The sequence below is a fragment of the Sesamum indicum genome, linkage group LG8 (genome assembly GCF_026168435.1).
Source record: "Sesamum indicum cultivar Baizhima isolate 11 linkage group LG8, ASM2616843v1, whole genome shotgun sequence".
In the NCBI taxonomy this organism is placed as follows: Eukaryota; Viridiplantae; Streptophyta; class Magnoliopsida; order Lamiales; family Pedaliaceae; genus Sesamum; species Sesamum indicum.
The window spans coordinates 1,227,453-1,248,373 of NC_142664.1; the positions used below are offsets into that span (position 1 = coordinate 1,227,453).

At 40.0% G+C, this 20,921-nt stretch overlaps 3 protein-coding genes, 1 long non-coding RNA gene and 1 pseudogene across 10 annotated transcripts; 3 read left to right on the plus strand and 2 right to left on the minus strand.

Annotated features, from left to right (window-relative positions):
- Window positions 1-1,158: 1,158 nt before the first annotated feature.
- On the minus strand, window positions 1,159-3,275 carry LOC148787079 (uncharacterized; annotated as a pseudogene). Its single transcript, XR_016066953.1, has 2 exons — window positions 3,032-3,275; window positions 1,159-2,950 (listed from the first exon to the last, which is right to left on the minus strand). The product of XR_016066953.1 is annotated as an uncharacterized LOC148787079 (transcript).
- A 566-nt stretch (window positions 3,276-3,841) lies between these two features.
- On the plus strand, window positions 3,842-5,080 carry LOC148787080 (serine/threonine-protein phosphatase 7 long form homolog). Its single transcript, XM_088883140.1, has 3 exons — window positions 3,842-4,450; window positions 4,539-4,745; window positions 4,826-5,080. The coding sequence occupies exons 1-3, from the start codon at window positions 3,842-3,844 to the stop codon at window positions 5,078-5,080; spliced, it is 1,071 nt and encodes a 356-aa protein (XP_088739266.1).
- Window positions 5,081-7,362: 2,282 nt separating this feature from the next.
- LOC148787081 (uncharacterized) lies at window positions 7,363-8,116 on the plus strand. Its single transcript, XR_016067065.1, has 2 exons — window positions 7,363-7,571; window positions 7,687-8,116. It is a non-coding gene; the product is annotated as an uncharacterized LOC148787081 (long non-coding RNA).
- Window positions 8,117-8,245: 129 nt separating this feature from the next.
- On the minus strand, window positions 8,246-11,567 carry LOC105167367 (lanC-like protein GCL2). Its single transcript, XM_011087053.3, has 6 exons — window positions 11,174-11,567; window positions 10,451-10,629; window positions 9,741-9,852; window positions 9,542-9,658; window positions 9,130-9,447; window positions 8,246-8,694 (listed from the first exon to the last, which is right to left on the minus strand). The coding sequence occupies exons 1-6, from the start codon at window positions 11,375-11,377 to the stop codon at window positions 8,356-8,358; spliced, it is 1,269 nt and encodes a 422-aa protein (XP_011085355.1). The 5' UTR covers window positions 11,378-11,567; the 3' UTR covers window positions 8,246-8,355.
- Window positions 11,568-17,008: 5,441 nt separating this feature from the next.
- LOC105167368 (Pentatricopeptide repeat (PPR-like) superfamily protein) lies at window positions 17,009-20,826 on the plus strand. 6 transcript variants are annotated; one of them, XM_020695699.2, is made up of 5 exons: window positions 17,009-18,895; window positions 19,002-19,180; window positions 19,352-19,420; window positions 20,073-20,194; window positions 20,371-20,826. In XM_020695699.2, exon 1 carries the CDS (start codon window positions 17,029-17,031, stop codon window positions 18,859-18,861), a length of 1,833 nt encoding a protein of 610 aa, XP_020551358.1. In that variant the 5' UTR covers window positions 17,009-17,028; the 3' UTR covers window positions 18,862-18,895; window positions 19,002-19,180; window positions 19,352-19,420; window positions 20,073-20,194; window positions 20,371-20,826. The 6 variants fall into 6 exon arrangements, with proteins under 6 accessions (XP_020551358.1, XP_020551360.1, XP_020551357.1 ...); XM_020695701.2 differs by having other exon boundaries at window positions 19,374-19,420; XM_020695698.2 differs by having other exon boundaries at window positions 19,002-19,420.
- Window positions 20,827-20,921: the final 95 nt, after the last annotated feature.

Genomic DNA, 20,921 nt, shown 5'->3' on the forward strand with positions numbered 1-20,921 from the left:
TTCCTCCTTCTCAACTCCAACTCTGGGGAGGAGGGGGGAGCTTGTCCGGAGGCTGGCTCTTCCAAGAGGGCTGTGGGGGCGGCCTGTTCAGAGAAAGCCTCTAAGGGCTAATCTTTAGGAGCATCCACATACATAGCTATTGGGGCATTGCTAGGGAGAGGAGCCTTCACCTCTTCCATAATAGTCCTCAGAAGGTGGTCCAGATCCTCATATAAAAGGAACTTCCCAACTATGTCATTTAGTGATTTGAAAATCTCAGTAAAGAGGGATAAGAGTGGAGCATCCATGTTACTTGAATCCATTGGAGGTGACTCAACAATGGGTGGAGGAGGGGCTGCGAAAGGGTCTAGGGGACCATCCAAGCCTGCATCAAAATCTTGAAATGTTGCTTTTTACCCTTGGGGAGGATACCCCCATACCACAAATTGCTCCCAGCAAGCCTCAAAGCCATACCTAAGGAATGACAAAGCTATCCTGCCTACCTCCCGCTAGAAATCTTCCAATTTCTGGTACTCCAGCAAACGGCTCTACTAGTAGGATTCGAGAAATCGTAGGCCCTCGTCAAAGTTGGGAAGTCCAGGAGAATTGTTTTGGCTCACCATCATCAGTGCCTCAGACTGACTTTAGGTCATGTCGAAGAGTTGTTGTTGCAGCCACCATTTTCCTTCTCAGCAAGTTGGCTCTTCCTTAGGGTCTCTAGTTTGTCCTCCTTCAGTCATGCCGTCTCTACTAGCAAGTGCTCCACTCGATCCTCTAACCTCTTTCTTTGCCCATCTTAGGGAGGAGGACATGGTGTAACTGAGTTAATTATTTTTTTATTATAAAAAAAAAATTATTTTATCATAATTATTTTTAAAATAATAACACAAATATGACGAGTCGCGATTTGAAATCGCGACTCGTCATTAAATAAAGGGGGAAAAATGCAGAATTCCCCAAGTCGGGAGACAAAATCCCGACTTCAAGTCGGGATTTTGAATCCCGACTTGGAGTCGGGATTCTGAAACCCGACTCCAAGTCGGGATCCTGAATCCCGACTTGAAGTCGGGATTTTGTTTCCCGACTTGGGAATTCTTCCTTTTTTTTTTTTCGTTTAAATTATTATTATATAATTTAATTTATATATAATTAATTTTAACAATATACTAAAATCCAAAATTAATAAAATTAACATTGCATTAACTTAAAAAATTACAATTAAGGGTACAAATGTAATAGTTATTTATTTTGTACAATTGTAAAAAATTACATTAAATGTATAAATGTAAAAGTGTATATTTTTGTACAATTGTAAAAAATACAAAAAATATACAATTAATCCTGGCTACCCGGTACTGGCACATCCGATTGTGTTGAAGAATTTCTTTGTTGTGCTTGTTGTCGTGCACGCCTTTGCGCCCAATCCATCTCGTTGTGAATACGTGTTGTTTGATTTCGACCAGGGCGCGACGAGATGCGAATAGTAGGATCGTGGACCAACTCAAATCCCGGTACATCCCAATAATCTTCGGAATGTACAGGTTCAAAATGACTTAGAATATGTATTCTTATAAGTCATTATATCGTAATAATCCTTCACCATTGATGCAGCATTAATCATGAATGCAGCGCATACCTTTTGAGCGTGACTGCAAGGTATACCAAATTGAGTCCATTTGCCGCAAGAACATTCTCGGTTCGCAATTTTGACAACATGGGTGTTGACTCCATGTCCACCGTGACGTCTTGTAACAACCGAGGCGGACTGTTGGAACTGATGGTATTTGGTGACGGTATGTTCAACAGAATTTTGATGCCAACGTGTGAACATCTTATATGCAAAATCCGTCCACAGTTGGTTGTTGGTCAACATTACAGTACTTCTTGCTAACCTCTCACGGAAATAATGGACACTTTGCTGAAACGTCATCTCAGCAATTGCTGTCAACGGTAGGCGGCGAGCCCCTTTCAATACTCCATTTATGCATTCCGACATATTTGTCGTCAGAATTCCGCATTGCCATCCACCGTCATGTGATGCTGTCCTGTCCATTTTTCCTTGTCGATCCTATCTAACCACTGAAACGCCTCGAGGGACTGTTTCTTTATCTCCTCCATAGTGCGATTGAATTTTCTGATCTGATATTCAGAGCCAGCTCTCCAACAAAGATCCTTCAACACAACATTTTTGTATTTACTGTTGAAATTGGAACACACGTGCCGCAAGCAATACCGGTGCACGCCGTTAGGTGGCACGAAATCCGGACATTCACGTACAGCTCTTGTGATACCAGCATGGCGGTCAGAAATAAGGCAGATACCCCGTCGCCCTCGTATAATGTGTCTGCTCAATTGTCTAAGAAACCACTTCCAAGATAAAAGTGATTCTTCATCGACAACAGCAAAAGCAAGAGGAAGTACCTGTTGATTTCCATCCATGGCAGCAGCAATCAACATCTTGTGCTTGTACTTTGTGTATAGATGGGTCCCATCTACACTGATAAGGTTGCGACAGTGTTGGAACCCTTCAATGCACGACTTGAACGCCCAGAATACGTACCCTATCACATATGCACCGGTTGATGTGTCGCGGGCTTTATGTTGCCATTCAACAATCGTTCCTGGATTATATTTTTGGAGAGCTCCCAAGTATTTGGGTAGCTTTTGAACGGAGCTCTCCCATGTGCCATAAACCATCTCACGTGCCATTTTCAAATGTACCATGCCTTTTGATATGCTATATCGTATCCGGTATGGTCTTTCACAGTCTGGATGACATGCTTGATTCCGTACGACGGGTTGCATTTTACATGTCCTAACAATAAAGAAGCAACATATACTCTATCTAAATTACCGTGTTCGAGGGACATTTGAATCAATATACATGTATGGTCCCCTCCGTATTTTGTTATTGTCCACCTTCCCATTTTTGGTTTGTAAATGCCTCGCAGCTCCCATCTACACCGCATAGCTGCAAAAAATAAACACGAATCAGTCGAATAATTTTGTATGTTTAGACATATACGACAAAAATATATATATATATATATACCTTCGGTGGTATGCCTACACAATACTTTCCACTTGGTCTTTGAACTCTCAGGTACCCAATACTCGCGTCGGGCATATCGTATTGAGTGATCTTTCACCGCCTCGATTAAAGCTTCTTTATTTTTGAAAAGCATTCCCACATCAAGTCTGCCTTCGTTTTTGTCATAAAATTTTGCATAACTGGATGAACGGGGGATCCTCATCGCTGCAATGGGCGTCTGATCATATGTAACAGACCATCCATCACTCGATAATTCACCACCAAAATACAAAAAAATCTCAATGCGAGAAGATGAAGTTGACATTTTTTTTTGCAAGTTTCTACGTAAAATTACTCTTCGTATTTGATATGGGATGGACGAGGGATTATGCTGCTTGAAACAATATGACGAAAACAAGCTGATCACGCATATTTATAGGCTCGACATTTATTATGGTAGGTCGCCTACCAGCCTTAAAGGCTGGTAGGCGACCTACCAGCCTTTATTAAAGGCTGGCGAATGTACCAGCCTTTAATAAAGGCTGGTACATGCCAGCCATCTATCCCATCACCGTGATGGGATAGATGTGTATATAAATATACATATAAATATATAATATATAAATATATTATAATAATATATAATAAATATATTTATATAATAATAAATATATAATAATAAATAATATATAAATATTTATTATATAAATATAATATATATTATATATATAATAATAGATATACAATATACGAAATAATATATAAATATATTATAATATATAATATATAAATATATTATAATAATATATACATATATAATATATAAATAATATGTCCGAGCGTGTACAAGAAATCCTACACCAAATAGGATTTTATGGAGTTTACAGGTACGGACGCCTTCAATTAAATCAACACCTCATCACTGCATTAGTGGAGAGGTGGCGATCGGAGACGCACACTTTTCATTTTCGTGTAGGGGAAGCCACAATTACCCTACAAGATGTACAAATAATTTGGGCACTCCCAATAGACGGCGAGCAGGTGACTGGAATTGATTTCGACCGCACAACACAACAATGGCAAGAATATTGCCTTACTTACATAGGCTTTAGCCCGGATGCAAATGTGTTGAAGGGCTCGAGATTACAGACATCGGCAATTACATCTCATTTGGCGGCGGTCGAAATTACTTATAATACTCCCCAGGCTGTCGTCGTCCAGTACGCACGTGCCGTTGCATTACTTTTATTTGGGGGATTGATGTGCCCAGATTCCTCAGGTAACTATGTCTCATTACTATATCTTTCAAAATTAGAAGATATAGAAACCGCGAGGAACTATAGTTGGGGGAGTGTTGTGCTGGCATTTTTATATCGCGAATTGTGCAATGCCAGCACAAAAGGCAAAGCGGCAATTGGTGGAGCGCTGCAATTGCTACAGGTAAAATTGACTTAAAAAGTCTTACACATTCTTTTTTTTTTTTGCTATTGATATTCATTAATAACATATATTTGTATTGTTCGTGTAGATTTGGGCGTGGTCACGGATTACGCCACTTTGTCCTGGACTTGGTGCCCAACGGCTATTTATGGGCCAAGTGCAAATGGACAACAATCGCTGGCTCCCAGCAGCACCATATGGTGCTACTTGGAATTGTAAGCACACTTTCACCATTACAGTTCGGGGAACTGTACGAGTCATACGAGAAATTTTGGATGAGATGCAGGCGGATCAGGTAACTAAATTTTAATATTATTCGTATATTTATACCGTGAATTAAATTCATATTAATTTACATTTTTGTTTTTATTACAGTTCATATGGCAGCCGTATGACATGGACTCGGATGTCATTATGGCTTACGCCGATGAATTGAACCCCCAGTTGTGGAGGTCATCTGTTCCGTTGATATTCTACGCAATAGTTGAAATGTATCGTCCCGAACGAGTTGTTCGCCAATTCGGGATGAGGCAGAATGTACCAGAATCGACGGATACCCGTGATATGAGCCTCCATCAGATTTCCCGTAAAAATCACGCGGGCGCAGATTGGTCTCTGCAACACATATAATACATCAAAAGATGGCAAAGACGATATGACACGGTTGTACATAGGCCACTCATCTCTAATAGAAGGGAAACAGAACGAGGTTATTGGGAGTGGTACTACAACATAACAAGAAATTTCGTGTCGTCATCTACTGATAGACGTGTGGAAAGCGGGTACCAACCTGGAGAAGCACCTATGTTGCAAGTTGTGGTACGTTATTATATAATATTACATGTTTTATTTTATATATATTTTTAACAACACAAGGCTAATTATTTTTCTACACTTTTCAGGCAAATGAGGTGAATGCCCTTGAAACTTTATGTCGATCTAGACCACCAAATATCGAAGGATATAGTCAATTGGTGGATAGATTTGAACATGGGTTACATATTATCAGGGAGGCTATAACCCAACAGCCACAACAAATTGCTTCTCCATCCGATGATGCTCCCACAACATCCCACAGGTAAAGAAGAAGTTCTAGCCGAATGTCAACTGGTTCAGTTGAACGTCGTGATTTTGGGGTGGATATAGCTGGTCCTTCTAAAGTATATCCACCTCAAGATTATTACGTACCTCAACCGCCTCAAGATTATTATATGCCTCAACCATCTCAAGGTGATTGGTTTCAATCGACTCCATATATGTCAAATCAAACACAAGATTTTTCTCTTGACCTTGGTCTTGGTTTTAATCAACCATATACACAAGGATATAATATTTCACCAATTCCATTTCCATCATTTGGTGCATATCGTGACAATGTGGAGTCAAGTTCTGAAACATCAAGTCGGTTTGTTGGTGAAGAAAATGAGGCGCAAAATGAGCCAGTTCAAAATGTGGGCGAGGAAATTAGAAGACCTCGACGTCAACGCCACAGACGACATTGTGGAACGGATGGACATTTTTGATATTTGTAATTGTATAATTTAATGTAATTTTTTACAATTGTACAAAATAAATAACTATTACATTTGTACCCTTAATTGTAATTTTTTAAGTTAATGCAATGTTAATTTTATTAATTTTGGATTTTAGTATATTGTTAAACTTAATTATATATAAATTAAATTATATAATAATTAAGGAAAACGAAAAAAAAAAAAGCAAAATTCCCAAGTCGGGAAACAAAATCCCGACTCCAAGTCGGGATTCAAAATCCCGACTTGCAGTCGGGATTTTGTTTCCCGACTTGGGGACTTCTGCATTATTTGCCATTAATTTAATGACGAGTCGCGATTTCAAATCGCGACTCGTCATGTTTTTGTTATATATTTAAAAATAATTATGATAAAATAATTTTTTTTTTATAATAAAAAAATAATTAACTCTGGTGTAACTTGAGGATGGGAAGACATGTCCCCCAGCACCACAGTCACCTTAGGGGCATACAAAAAGAAAAGCAGACGAATTCAATACGCTAAATTTGTAACTCAACATAATCATTTACTGACTTGATTGTCGGAGTGCTAATCTAATTTTTACAAGTACCCTTTCTTAGGCTTGCAAAAAATTCGGCCCAAAAGCTTTAGGTCCAACGACTTCGTGCAATTTTTCTCTGTTCAGTCTATATTAATCATACACGCTAGTTCATTATAAATTATTATCAGCTATATTTGATATGTTGATTGAAATTCATAAAATAGTTGTATCTGTCGACTTATTAAAGAAAAAGAAAAAGAATTTTACATGGTCACATATGAATTGCAAGTTTTTTCTATTTTATAAAATCTTTACTCTCCTTTCGTTTCTCCAAAAATAATTAAAAGTTAAAAATGTAGAAGTAGTTAGTGATATATAGTACAGCTAAATCAACAATTATTTAAGCAATTAAATCCATTTAAGAACCATCATAAATCCATTTAGAAGTTATCTCTGTCTTTAGATTGTGAAAAGTTCCTTGGTAGCCTGTGCTCTTGTTGTACATTACGTTGAACATTTTAATGAAATTTACCTTTTATCTTAAAAAAAAACCTTGATCAGCAATAACATAACATTAAATTAATATACAATGAATTGGATCCGTTTAAAACCCATCAATCACTAACCCACCTAAAAACTCATAGTGGAATAGAATTTAATTAAATTCAGCTAATTTAATAAAATACAACTTGTACTGAACTCATAATTTTACTGATACCTTTTATTAATTTTATTATATTATTAAAAGTAATTTTTGATTCAGTAATAAAAAATTAAACATGAAAAACTGGGATAGCACCCATTAGATTTCATTTAGAACCTATAATCTATTTAAATTTATTTAAACAAAATCATATTGACTACAGTACACAGTAAACAATATTAAATCCAATTCAACTTAAAACTAGATAAATTCAATTGGAACCATGGGCACCCCTGGTGTTTTGTGATAAACGAAATAGTCTGTTAAGATCAGACATTTCACTTTCTCCCTTGAGGACTATTCTAGTATGCAATGAAACCTCTTTTTAACGTCGTGGGAAAAGGAGGAGATTGGTGAGCTGGACTCGGGCTACATTCTGAACTAGTAAAGTTGTTATCTTGAAGTTTTTTCATGTATTCTTGTCTCCTGAGACATTCTCAATCCAATTGATATTCTATTGAATATTGTGTCGTCGGCTGACATCTAGAACCATTTCCAGGTTCTTGGCACAGACTTCTCCGGAAATCGAACATGGTGAAGCATCATCGATGCTGAACAAGAAAGAGCTGTCCTCAGAGAGTTCCGAGCAAAACCAAGTGCCCCGAGCATAATTCCAATGGCTATAGCTTCCGACTCTAACAGAGTTATTAGTCAATCTACATGTGCTTGCATTAATTATCTTGTGGAATCACCTTGATTTACTTTTGCAACCAGCTCCATAAGCACTTGTCAGCTGAAGAGGAAGTAGCTGCACAATGACCATCTCGAAGTTCTGGACAGGGGTTGAAAGAGCCCCAGAGCCAAGTTATTCTGCGTGTCAACCGGACGTTTCGACAGTTCATCTGCTACGTTTTTTTCCTCTATCTTGCTGCTTTTACAAGTTTCTGTAGTCATGTTTGTACTAATCATGCAAGATTCTTCAACTCTAATGCAAACAACAACAACAACAGTAGAAGAACAGGAAATACCTCAATGCTCAACTTTGTTATCTGACTTATTCTATTGCAGAAGGGTGCTGCAACACTTCTGCTGAACAGCAAAGCAAAACGAAGATATAATGGTCGCGAAAACACAAGAGATATCAGATTTTCAAAGTAATTGTACTTAAATACACCCAGAACCTAAACGAAAGAGACATCTTTACAAATTTTACATGTCTATGCATAGATTAGAGTTCATAAGCAGGAAATCTAGCGTTCTTCGGTTGAACCATGTCAAGAAAAAGATGTGCCATTCCCCCAATGCCTTCAAACAGGGAAGAAGGGTTATCTCCTCCATGCAGGTCTCCTGTTGACATAAGCATGTGAGCTCTATCAAGCAAAAAGCATGCAAAAGCCTTTGCTCTATATAAATACTCGACGATGCCAGTTAGTCGATAAAGAGAGAGGAAGACGTAGGCATTTCCACTGATGCCATGACAAATCCCGACTCGTTTCAGAAGTCCACGGTTCCAAACTACCTCTGCCGCATCCATAGCAGCTTCTAGAAACTCTTTATCTCCAAATACCTGAATTTGGTGATTTTTTTGGAGAATTTGTCAGCCAAAACAGTAAATGATGTTGGTGAGACAATTAATGAGATAGATGCTGAAGACAAAATCCAAAAAGCAGATTTTAACAATGTTCAGTTTACTCTAATTCGCTCTTAACCAGTGTAATGAGCAGAAGCTGACAAAATTAAGAGCTTCTAAATTTGCAATTTATTTATTTTCCGTCTGTTCAATTACCATTATCTTTACAACGTGAGGGAAAAAATGAACCGCATAAATGATGTGACAAGTTGACTAAGGAGTTCAAAGATCCAAGGAAATGTACATACACAAATTCCCACACATCCATAATTTCAAATAAGTCTGAAGTCCCAGAGCTTTATGGTTAAATTTCCAGTCACAATAAAAGAGTACAATGGACAACATGAGGAGGGCAGCAGTTAAAGAAATCACCTCAGCAGCTTTGATGAGTGTGAGGGCAATTCCAGGAGCACCATGACACCAGTGCACAAGAACATCTCTTTTCTTATCTTCTTCACTCGCAGGGTAATTCCCGCTGGGGAAACGATTTTTCATCATGTATCTAAGAGTTCCCTTGACATCTTCACGCTCGTCTGATGTCAGTTCAAACTCCATCAGAACATGGGAAATTCCAGCCAACCCATGGGCTGCACCCCAGTACCTCTCACCATACCATTCAAACATCAAGGGGCTTCCTCCGGCTTCACCTAGTTTTCTTCCTTTAGAAATAACTTCTCTCACAATAGCACCCTGAGAACCATGTGGAATTTGATTTAGAAAAATAAGCTTTTTGAATCTATATACACTAAAAAGGCTTTTTTTTTTTTTTTCAAGACATGCGTACCGTGGAGGTTGAGGGAATTGTCTCCTTCCCCAGATGCTTGTTCAGAAATAAACAAGTCCACAGGTATCCAGCTCTACCATATAATAACTCATCCGGATGATCCTTTGACAGCCTTATCTATTTCCAAAAGCAAGTTCTTTCATTTAGTTGTAGCGGTATCACAATTTAAAAATCTAGTGAGTGCATAGGGAAATTTTACCTCTTTAAATTGGGCCAAATAATGCTGAAGCAAATTATCATCACCGATATACTTTGCAACCACAGCTCCCAGTGCACATACCCCAGCTCTCCCACATATAAAAGTCACATCCCTGACATCAGCTTCTATCTATAAGATGCCGAATTCCAACTATACTTGACAATTACATGAATCACCAGTTCATACTCTATGATCCAGTTCTATTCATTTATTAGTTATGCAGTATGCTCATTCATAAACTCTTAAGTGAGCATAGGAAATCCCAAAAACTCAAAACTTGTTAGCATAATGTGCAATGTCCTAATTGCATCTCATTTTCTCACTTCTATTCGATCTTAGATTTTTTTAGTTTCTTCAAGGACAGAAAAGTTAAAAAGTACTACAGGAACTCATACTACATGCTGAGAATACTTACTTGTATGTTTGTACTCTAACTAGTAACAACTGTGCACAGATTTCCCTCGTCACTAGTAACTCCGAAACAGATAACTTTCATTTGCAGTCCGAAGCATAGTATTATATGTATTCAAATTTGTGCAAGGCTTCAATTCCCTAGTCTTTTGGAAATATACAATAAAACTTAAATAGAACATTAAACTCAATACAACACACAATCGCATTGCTAAATTAAAACCAAGAGCACTCGAAAATGGAAGTTTACAAAGACTCAATGTGTACTTGATATATGTGAAGAAGAGACACGGCAAGACCTGGATGAAGCAGAAGATGAGTCACAGGCCTTAACAATCTCCAAGCAAAGGCTCAAATCATTCTTGTTGCCCGCCACTTGAAAAGATTTAAAGAGTATGAAAGCAGTGCCCAGTGTACCGGTATATAGAGTAAAATCTTCCACACGTTGCCCTGTAGCCCCCCACGTCTCCACCACAATCTATTCACAGAAACAACACAATTTCATACCAAACTAATATTAAGAAAAGATTTTCTCACAATTCACTATGACTTGGTTTTCTCTGAGGGCAACTTCTATACACGATCATGCACCAAAAAGTAATCCAATCAGAGCAACTGTCAATCCAACAATTTGAATTTATCTCAAGTATATAAACTTAGAGCTATAAACACCATAACGAATATTACAACTTTGTAAAGTTCTATAATCTACATGAGCAAATAATCTAATGCCAAATATTACGCAGTATGAATTTGTACCCTAGGGATTATCCTTATAAAGTTTTCGGGATTTGTGTCTAAATACATTCGCAATCATCAATATGGTTAAACGAGGGTTCCTAATTGTGATTATTCTAATAACACCACCTACCACATTTTGGAAGAACAGAGTGAATTATAAACAATACACACTTACATGCAGAAAACATCATTAACAAGCACTAAAAAACACTTTCGCATCATACCCTTTGCTAAACTAAAGCAAAATAATTGGGGGGAGGGGCAGCAAATGGCAATATTACAGTTTCTTTGAGGTCGAGGGCCGCCCGTTGGAGCTTCTGAGAGAGAGCGGAGTGAGGCAGAGAGAGGAGCTTCAACAGTGAATCCTGAGTGCCTTGCGGTAGAATTTCATCTCCCTCATGTTTTTCTTTGGCTTCTTCATCGCTTATTTTCGGACTTTCGGGTACAAAATCCGGCATCACATTTGGGAAGCAACGGTCCGCCATTGCCCGTTCTTGATCTTTTCCGTATTTATTAATCGTAGTATATATTTTCAGGGGGAATGAAAAGTTGAAGGGATCGAGTAATTGATGAGAGGGCGGTCGACGAACAGAGGGAAGAGAAAAAGATGTAACAAACTGACACGTGAGAATCAAGAGAACTATGAGTACGTGAACGTGGCGCCTGGAGAGATGCCAAAGATCCGAACTCATCCCTAATGGAGCGGGTTTGAATTCACGAAGGGTAATTATTTCGTTGACGCTCAAAAGTGCTGCACAATTAATATTAAATTTTTAAAAATTAATTACTAATTTATATATATATATATAAATTGGATAAAAAAAATAACAAAATAAATTATTAGAAAAATGGAGTTGTTTTGTTTGTTTCATTTTTTGGTTGTAGGAATAGATTTGAATCCATTTCAAATGGAGTGGCTTTCTTTTTTTTTTTATCGTTATATATTTAAATATTTATTTATATTTTATGAAAACATATAATATGTGTGTTTTAATTTATCTTTTATTTATTGATAGTGATGCTTGTGAAAATAGCACGAGTCTAACAAGTTTGTACTTTGGTGATGGACTCGGATTAATAAGTAAAAGCACTTGAGAAACGGAACCTGCAAAAAATATATTAGCACTCTGACGCTCAAGTTAGTATCAATTTTAAGAGAAAATAATTGCAAAAAGTAAATCACAATGAGAAATTAAGATATGATTATCAACTCCGCGAGAGAATTCATGTTAAGAGTGCAATTGGAGTGCAACGTAAAAATTGACAGCAATATTTCAGAGTTTGGAAGGTGTCCCCTGCCCAGGGACCACATTTATAAGGAAGTGTCTCCCTTCGGTGGGATTATGCATGTTTCCTCTATCTTCAGAAATAATGAATAAAGGTTGTGTAGATAAACCTTAATTTGTTCTTATCCTCTTCTAATCTTGTTGATGAAAGTCTATCTCCAATCTGAGGAGAATTCTTCACCAACGAGGGCTCCTAACCAGCAATGAGTCCTTCTAAGCTAGGAGTCCAAGGCTTTGAGGAAACCTTTCTTGCCTCGTGTACCCCATGTTGGTTAAGAGGCACACTTGGCGATCCAAGTGTATGCTACGTGGGATGACTGAACATGGGCCTTGGGCCGATCATCTCTTGTTTGGGCCATATTCTTGGGCCAAATCTGCAGATCTCTTGAATTGTTGTCCCCTTCATAGGTTGTCGGGTTGATGGGGGGAGACTCTTAGGCTATCTTATTCTTCCTTGGGGCAGACTTCTTTGGGCCATATGCATTATTCACCCCCCCCCCCCAACCCCAATTGAGGAAGTGTTTCTCCAACTCCTTTTTAGAGTAAGAGTCCTTGTTGTATCTGATGGGGGCTCCTCCTTCCTCAATTCTCGAACTTTGTTCCCCCCTCCTGCTTTTGTTTGAAGTCTGGGGCTTTGAGTCTGTCCTCTTGTCAATGAGGGAATGATGGCTAGGACTACTCCGAGCCATCATGATTGCTTGTTGCAAGGGGGCGTTTGATAACCGCCTCCTCCAATGCCTGAGCTATCAAATAACCACCCAATAAGGAGCGGTTATGTTGAAGAACAAGGGTTTCGTTTAAAATACTATAAGTATTCCCTTCTTTTACATATTTTTCTTTTGGATTTCCTTTGATGGCTTGTTCGGATGAATCTATCTGCTTTCTCGGGGAGACCTTCCCAGGCGATAACCCCTCAGAGGCCACTTCAAGGAGAATGGGCCCTAGCTCGTCTAAGTTCCCAAGTGGCCTGAGGTGGAGTCTGTGGTAGGCGGTGGCAGCGGCTACTCTCCATTTAATAGATGAGAAAGCCAAAGAAGAGGAGATAAGGGGGAATGAAGGGGAAGGGCCTTCTCCCAAGGAAGAGGAGAAGGATGTGCCTTAATCGCTAGTGGATTGGGGGTCCTCCAGTTTTAAGACTTCCGTCGTTGATCAAGTGATAGGCGAATTTCATATTCCCCCTCTTTCACTATTTATACTCCCTCCCCCACTAGTCGCCCCCATTCTCCCCCTTCGAATTGCTTGTGTTTTTTTTTATTCAATTGAGGTCAGATTTGCATTTTCCCATTTCTTCTTTTTATGCTGATGTAGCTCGCTTTTTCCAAGTGCTCTTGAACCAATTGGTCCCCAACTCGTTTAGGATTTTGGCTAGTTTTTATATGATTTTCTGATTCTATGGTGCCCCTATTACTGCTAGTATTTTTACTCGGTGCTTCCAGTTAAAACGTGCCAATATGGGTTTTTTCAATTCATGTCCCAGCTGGAGGTGTCCTTCTTGCTTGCCCCCAATGCTCTAAAGCATTGGAAGAATAGCTTCTTTTTTGTCTTGCCCCTCAGCCCTGGACCTTTCGAGATCGTTGGACACAAGAGGCTCCTCCTTTTGTGAATGTGGGGCCAAGGATCGTTGCCCTATCTTCCTTGTTGTCAAGTCTGAACGAGAGCCCTTATGATTGTTGGTTCATGATTGATGAAAGACTTCTGGAGCATTTTGGCTTGAGTCCTTGGGTGTACCCTTTGGAGGACTCCTTGGGTATTTTATATTTCTTTTTGTGCTTAACTATTTTGTTTATTCATGATGATAACTGTATTCTTCATTCTTGGCAGAGAACATCATGTATAGCAAACTGATGCATGATCACGCTTTCGGGGGTCGCACTGGAGGGACCCCTCCCTCCAGATCTCCTAGGGGGACCCCTGCATCTAGCGAGTCTAAGGGAAATCAACTCGCCTCTCCTTCTCCTGGGGTTATGCCTGGAGGTTCTTCTGAAAAAGCTAGAATGAGTTCCTTAGGTACTTACCCTATTAGCTCCACAAAGCCTTCTTTTGGACCTCCCCCCTTCTTTCTTTCAAGGATAAGAGGGGTGTTCCCCTCAAGTCTTCTCAAGCTTCCTCGAACGGCCTGCATATTCACCAATCTTTAGAGTAGGAGAGAGGAAGGAACTCCTTTTTGGTGGCCGAAATTATGAGGAGGGTATTGACTTTTGGGGATAGACACCTCTTGGCCCCCATGTCTTGGGAGGTGCTTGAGGGGATAGTCTTTTCATATTTGATTAAGATACGTCCTCGTGATTTGGTTATTTTTCTCTCTTTGAAATACTTCTTGATGTTTTATTCATTTGCAGGCAGTCTCCGTATGTGATGAATTATTTTCCCGATCCTAGGAGACCCCTCCCATCCCCAAAGTGAGGCTCAGAGACGAAAATTAGAGGAGAGGGTGGACACTTGGGTATTGAGAATGTCAAATTAAAGGAGGCAAAGAACAAGACCACCAGCTGTTGCCAGCAATTGGAGAAAAATCTGAAGAGACTGCAAAAAGAAGTTGTTGGTCATGAGGGGGTCATCAAAAAGTTGCTGACAAAAGGCTGTGCTAGATTTTCCTGATATTGAGGAAGGTCAACATTATTGGGAGGCTTACTGGGCGAGCCGCCTTGGTGATTTTAAGAAGTCCATGGAGTACCAGCAAAAGGTGGAAAAATAGCGGGGTCCTATTTTGAGCATGCATTTGTAGCTTGCAAAGAACAATTCTTAGATCAAGGGTACCCCCCAACTAGGGAAGAGCCTTCTTTTCTTGGTCTTGGGACCGCCATGGATAATGCCCCACACCCCTTCGCTGAATCTCCAGTCCCAATAAGCGGAAGCCTCCCCCTGAATCAAGTTGTTTCTTTTTCATCATATGGTAAATCTCAATTATTCTTTACCTTGAACTGACTCGTGGAGGACTTTACAGAAGAAGACTCAAACCACATGTTGGGGGAGGTCGAGGCTGAAGTGAGGAGTCCCCTCCCCCGAAGCAGCAATTGTTCCTATAGTAGGGACATCCCAAGTGAGGAGCCGAAGGAAAGAGACACCCCCCTGGCCGCCGGTGTAGGACCCCCTAAAAGCTACACAAATGCCCCCGCCCTGGAAAACTAGGCTGAGAATGAGAAGGAAGACCCTGCTTGTGGGGAAGAAAAAACAAAGACGTAATTTGACCCCTTCCTCCTGTCTTTAAAACAATTTACTTTCTGGTTTTGCTCTATTTTTCCCCATTGGAAATAGGGATGCAATAATTTACTTTCTTTTTGGCTGTGTTCTCAAAACGCGAAAAGTGATCCTGGGAGTCAATTGACCCATCGTACTCAGCAATAACAGGAGTACGATAATTGACAGAGAGCTCGTCCGCCATCAAAACGTCTGTGAAGGGGACACCTTGCAATTCTTCTCCTGGAATTTCCACTATCTAATGCTACACGTCTTGGAGGTCTTTTTGAAGACACTCCAAATAGGCCAGCCATTATTGGGGGACCTTTGGTGGATTTGCTGGAGGGAACCCCTATTACCCAGTAAGGGGGGCTCCTACTACAGCGACGCCTTCTCTTGGGGGAGTTTCTTCTATTCCTTCTTAAAGGGTGCTTACTTCCAGCGTGGGGGTTGGATGAGCAGGGGCTAGTATCCTTATCTGCTCCAGCACGGCTGCTGCAACAACCTGTTGGATCGCGCCCAACAAGGCTGCGAAAGGTTCGCCTGATGTGGTGTCAGAGGAGGTACTTCGCCTTGGAGGATCAGCCAACGACTCGGTCACTTTAGGAGACAGCAATGGAGCTGGGAAGAATAGGGTGGACCCTCCCATCAGTGTTAGACTGCAACAACATGCAGAAGCTGATTGTTGTTGGGTGCCTCCACGGTGTTCTACTTGTTAGCCGAATTGCTAGGGTCTCCATGATGTCTCACGCCTTTAACTCAATTTTCCACAAACTTTGGGTCTTGATATCGGATTTGGGCCAAATTAGTGAAAGCTTTTGAGAAAGAGGACTTGCAAAATAAAAAATTAGCACTCTGGTACTTAAGTTAGTCCCAAATTTAAGAATAGATAAATACAAAAATGAATTATGAGAGAAATTATGATAAAAGTGAGAATTTCGTATGTAAGAGCACGAAAAGTAGCAGAGTAATGGCAAGAGATATTCTCGAGTGTGAGAGAAAAAGGGAGGGGGGCTCTCTGTGAGGGGTACCTCTCTTATCTATAAAGGAGGATTCCCTTGTTTTAGGAGTCTTGTTGAGGGGGATCCAGATAGCCAATGAGAGAGGCAGGGTTCGTGGCTAAGTTTCCTCCTTATCCGTTTCCTAAGCAGTAAGTTTTCGAATGAAGAGGAACTCCTTCGTGCAGACTCCTAGTTTGGTTAGGAGTCCTTTTAAGATGAAGAGTACAACTTCTTGAGGGCACCAACATTTTTTCGAGCTAGCTTTGAGGGCTTTCGTACTAGGCTGATTTCTTGGGCCAAGGGCCCCCCTTTGGGCAGACCCTAGCGGGTATCTCCCTTAGGTCAAACCAAATCGTAAGGTGCCCCCTCCTTGGATCAAGCCTATCGACCTAAGCGGGCTGACCCTTTCTTGGGCTGGCGGGCATGTGTCTGGGCCTAGCGTCTTGGGCCAATCCATTTTGGGCCATGCTCATCATTCTCTATTTCATTAATCATTATGTGTATGATTATATTTATTTATTTTAATTAAGAAAAGTTTTTTTTATATGTTAGTTAGAATAAAAAATAAAAACGAATTTGGAATAAAAATATTTTGAGATTTAACAAAAAAGAAACAAACGGAAAAGCTATAAAGTCGCTAAAATCCAAAAGGAAGAAATCTTGTTGACAGTTATGATGAAGCTCTTCTTCAAACGCAATTACACATCTCTCTCACAAACACATTGCAAACACTATCACTCCACAGCATCCCAGATCATTCAGCTCTGCAGAGCAGGCTCAGTCTCCGACGCCATCTTGCTCCTCAGCTCCATAAACTCCACACGAAATGCCGTTTCGAAGCCAATTATATATGCCACCGTTGTGCATGCCTGCACGAAATCACTTCACTTCACCGTCGGCCTCCAGCTCCACTGTCACCTCGTTAAGTCCGGCCTGGAAACCGACCGTTTCGTGGGCAACAGCCTTTTAGCGCTGTACTTCAAGCTGGGCTCAGATTTTAATGACACTCGGAAATTGTTTGACGGGTTGCGTTATAAGGATGTAGTTTCTTGGAGCTCGATAATATCTGGGTACATTCGGGTGGGAAGACCCCGGAACGCGATTGAATTGTATCTTGAGATGTTGGGATTTGACATTGAGCCGAATGCGTTTACTTTGTCTGCGGTGATCAAGGCGTGTTCGGAGGTTGGGGAGTTCAAAATAGGGAAATGCTTACATGGAGTTGTCGTGAGATGTGGATTTGAGTCTAATGAGGTGATTGTGGCTGCTCTGATTGATATGTACGGGAGGAGTAGTGCGCCGAGCGAATGCCGCCAGCTGTTCGATGAGATGCTTGAACCAGATGCTGTTTGCTGTACCTCTGTGATTTCTGCGCTCACGAGGTGTGATTTGTACCGGCATGCTCTTGGGATGTTCTATTTGATGTGTAGGAAGCATGGGTTTTTCCCGGATTGGTTCACATTTGGGAGTGCTTTGACGGCTTTGGGAAATTTAGAAAGGTTGAAGCAAGGAAAAGAAGTGCACGCTCAGGTAGTTACTGGGGGGTTTCATGGGAATGTGTTCGTTGATAGTAGTTTAGTGGATATGTACGCCAAGTTTGGAATGGTAGAGGAGTCGCAACGTGTTTTTGATAGAATGGAGAGGAAGAACTCAGTTTCATGGTGTGCTTTGCTTGGTGGCTATTGTCGGAAGGGTGAATTTCAAGTGGTTATTGAGTTATTCAGAAATATTGAGAAGGACCTTTACAGTTTTGGGACTGTTCTACGGGCCTGTGCTGGTTTGGCTGCAGAGAAACTTGGAAAGGAGGTACACTGCCAATACTTGAAGAGAGGTAGTTGGAGGGATGTTGTGGTGGAATCAGCCTTGGTTGATTTATATGCCAAATGTGGCTGTGTTGATTTCGCTTACAGGATTTTCTTGAAGATGCCTGTTAAAAACTTGATTACTTGGAACTCAATGATTGGTGGATTTGCTCAGAATGGAAGAGGCAGAGAAGCTGTTAGGATTTTCGATCAGATGATTCAAGAGAGAGTTAAACCTGACTATATAAGTTTTATTGAAGTTCTCTTTGCTTGTAGCCACAGTGGTTTGGTTGACCAGGGGCGAAAGTACTTCATCTCGATGTACAATGACTATGGATTAAAAGCTGGAAGTGAACATTACAGTTGTATGGTTGATCTTCTAGGTCGGGCTGGCAAGATAGAAGAAGCTGAAGACTTGATTGTCAAATCAGAATTCAGAAATAATCCTTCTCTTTGGGCTGCTCTGCTTGGTGCTTGTGCCACCACTACCAATCCTACTGTTGCTGAACGCATTGCTAAGAAAATGATAGAACTGAAACCTGATTATCACTTAAGTTATGTACTTCTAGCTAACGTGTATAGAGCAGTTGGACGGTGGAAAGATTCTCATAAAATTTGGAACCAAATGCAGAAGAGAGGGGTGAAAAAGCTGCCTGGAAAGAGCTGGATTGATAATAGCAACTTGAACCTTTGCTTTGTGTGAATTCTCCAGATACTCCTACAGAGATGTATGAATGGTGAGTAAACAATTTGCTAAATTTATATTTTTCTATTGCTTTCTATATTATGATAGTAGCCTTAGGCTTTTGTTTTTATTTTTCTCATGTAACTGAATTCTTTTAGAGAGAGCCAGGCATATCGATTGAGGAATAGCAGTGCTATGATCTACAATGGAGATAAGGCATAGCATACCTGTTGTCTCTTGTTGCTGCTATTGAATCTGCCAGGACATTTTTTCCCTGCGGCCGCCAAATTAATACAAGTGTTAAACAAAATTCTTCTCTTTTGCTCTTCAATTACAGGTATGCCGAGATGCTAGTGTGATTCTTAAGCGGGTCAAATACATGCCTTAAAAATGATCTTATTTGTGTTATACTTTTCTCACTAACCTGGAGAAACGAAGGTGTTATACAGGTTTTTGTTTATTAACTTTAAACATGTTATCTACCTTTGTTGCTTGCTCTTTTTCTTAGTTCCTTTTCCATGTGTACGAAGGGGAGATAAAGAGATTCCGTTTTCATCACAGAAGAAGCTTGTTAAATGTGAGGAAAAGATCCCTGCTGCTCTTTGCTTATGATTTATCATTTTGAGTTTGATTTTTTGGCAGATTTTTCCTAATGTTCTGGTTGGTTTCTCCCCCTCTCAACATTTGTTACTTCCATGATTGGCAAGCTTGTCTTCAGTTTGACTGATATAAGGTCGTAGACAGTAACGTACGTGACAATTGACACCTGGAAGTCTTTACTCTACAGTAGAATGTTGTTGAAAAACATTTCTCTGTGGACTACGTCTTTGGAAAAGGATCAAAGCTCGCTGAAATTTTCTCTAGATAAGATGATTTAGTCAGATTGATGCATGCATTTTTTATTTACATTACTCAGCTGCAATTCAGTTAGCTGCTCTTAAGTTATAATAACGATCTGCTCATGACATTCGCACTGAGTTGGGATCACCTGATCTGCTCATGACATTCGCACTGAGTTGGGAACACCTGTTTTATGTATGCGCTTTCTAGATATATGATCTATCAATATTCACAGCACTCAAATGGCACATTTGCCATGCAACGGGTCAGTGTAGGCGTCAGTTTATTGATCTTGATTATCTTATCTTTACATACTGTAGAACTAATATCTTTCAACAAGTTCAGAGATATCAAACTTTAACTAATAATGATTTCAACTGTGATTCCAGAGTTACAGATGCTCTGCTGAAGAGTCAGCTGGTCTGGAAGTGCCTTCGTAGCCATGGCTGGGTAGCTCACAACGAATCTGCAAACGCCAAGGACTGGCCTTCCAATCGGAATGCAGATCCTCGTCAGTATTACTAATTTCTTATTGAATATTCTTCTCCCTCTGATATATATTGTCTTTCTTCTATGAACTTCAATTTGGGGTTTGCAAATTCTAGCTTTTTCTTACCTTGTTGCCGATCTTGTCGGTGTACTATCTGGGAATAAGGGATTGTAATCTTTGGTTCCACTCCTGTGCAGATGCAAAAGAATGTCCTGTAGAATAAATCTCCAACTTGGTTGGCAACTTTGCTTGTTTGGATCCAGGATCAAGAAAAAGCTTGGAATACATAATTCTGTGGAAAATTTGTTGTATCAGAAAAATGTTCTGTGATTGTCCCACCTGAAATATGGGAGAGCCTTTGAAAAGTAATTTTTAGTTTTTGGCTCTGAAAAAGTGCTTTTGTGATGTTTGAGTTATCAACTTCTGTTGGCTGGCACCTGGCAGACTCACTCATGCTGCAGGATGCTTTATTATTTGGTTCTCCTTGTTGATATCAAGATATTGGTAATGTTATGAAGGAGAACAACTGCCTGCATTTGCCATATTTATCATATATGGAAATATGTTGCTGGATAGACCCCTTCTGTGGCAAATTCTTTATGGTGATGGCATGGAGAAAATGTGAATTGAGCAGGTTTGTTGTGTTGTGTTAATTGTGCTTCAGAACCTTTACTTTTATTTGTTGTTTCTTTCTTCACTTTCTTATATTTGTAGCTCTTTTGAAACTCCCACTAGTTTGTTATTTATA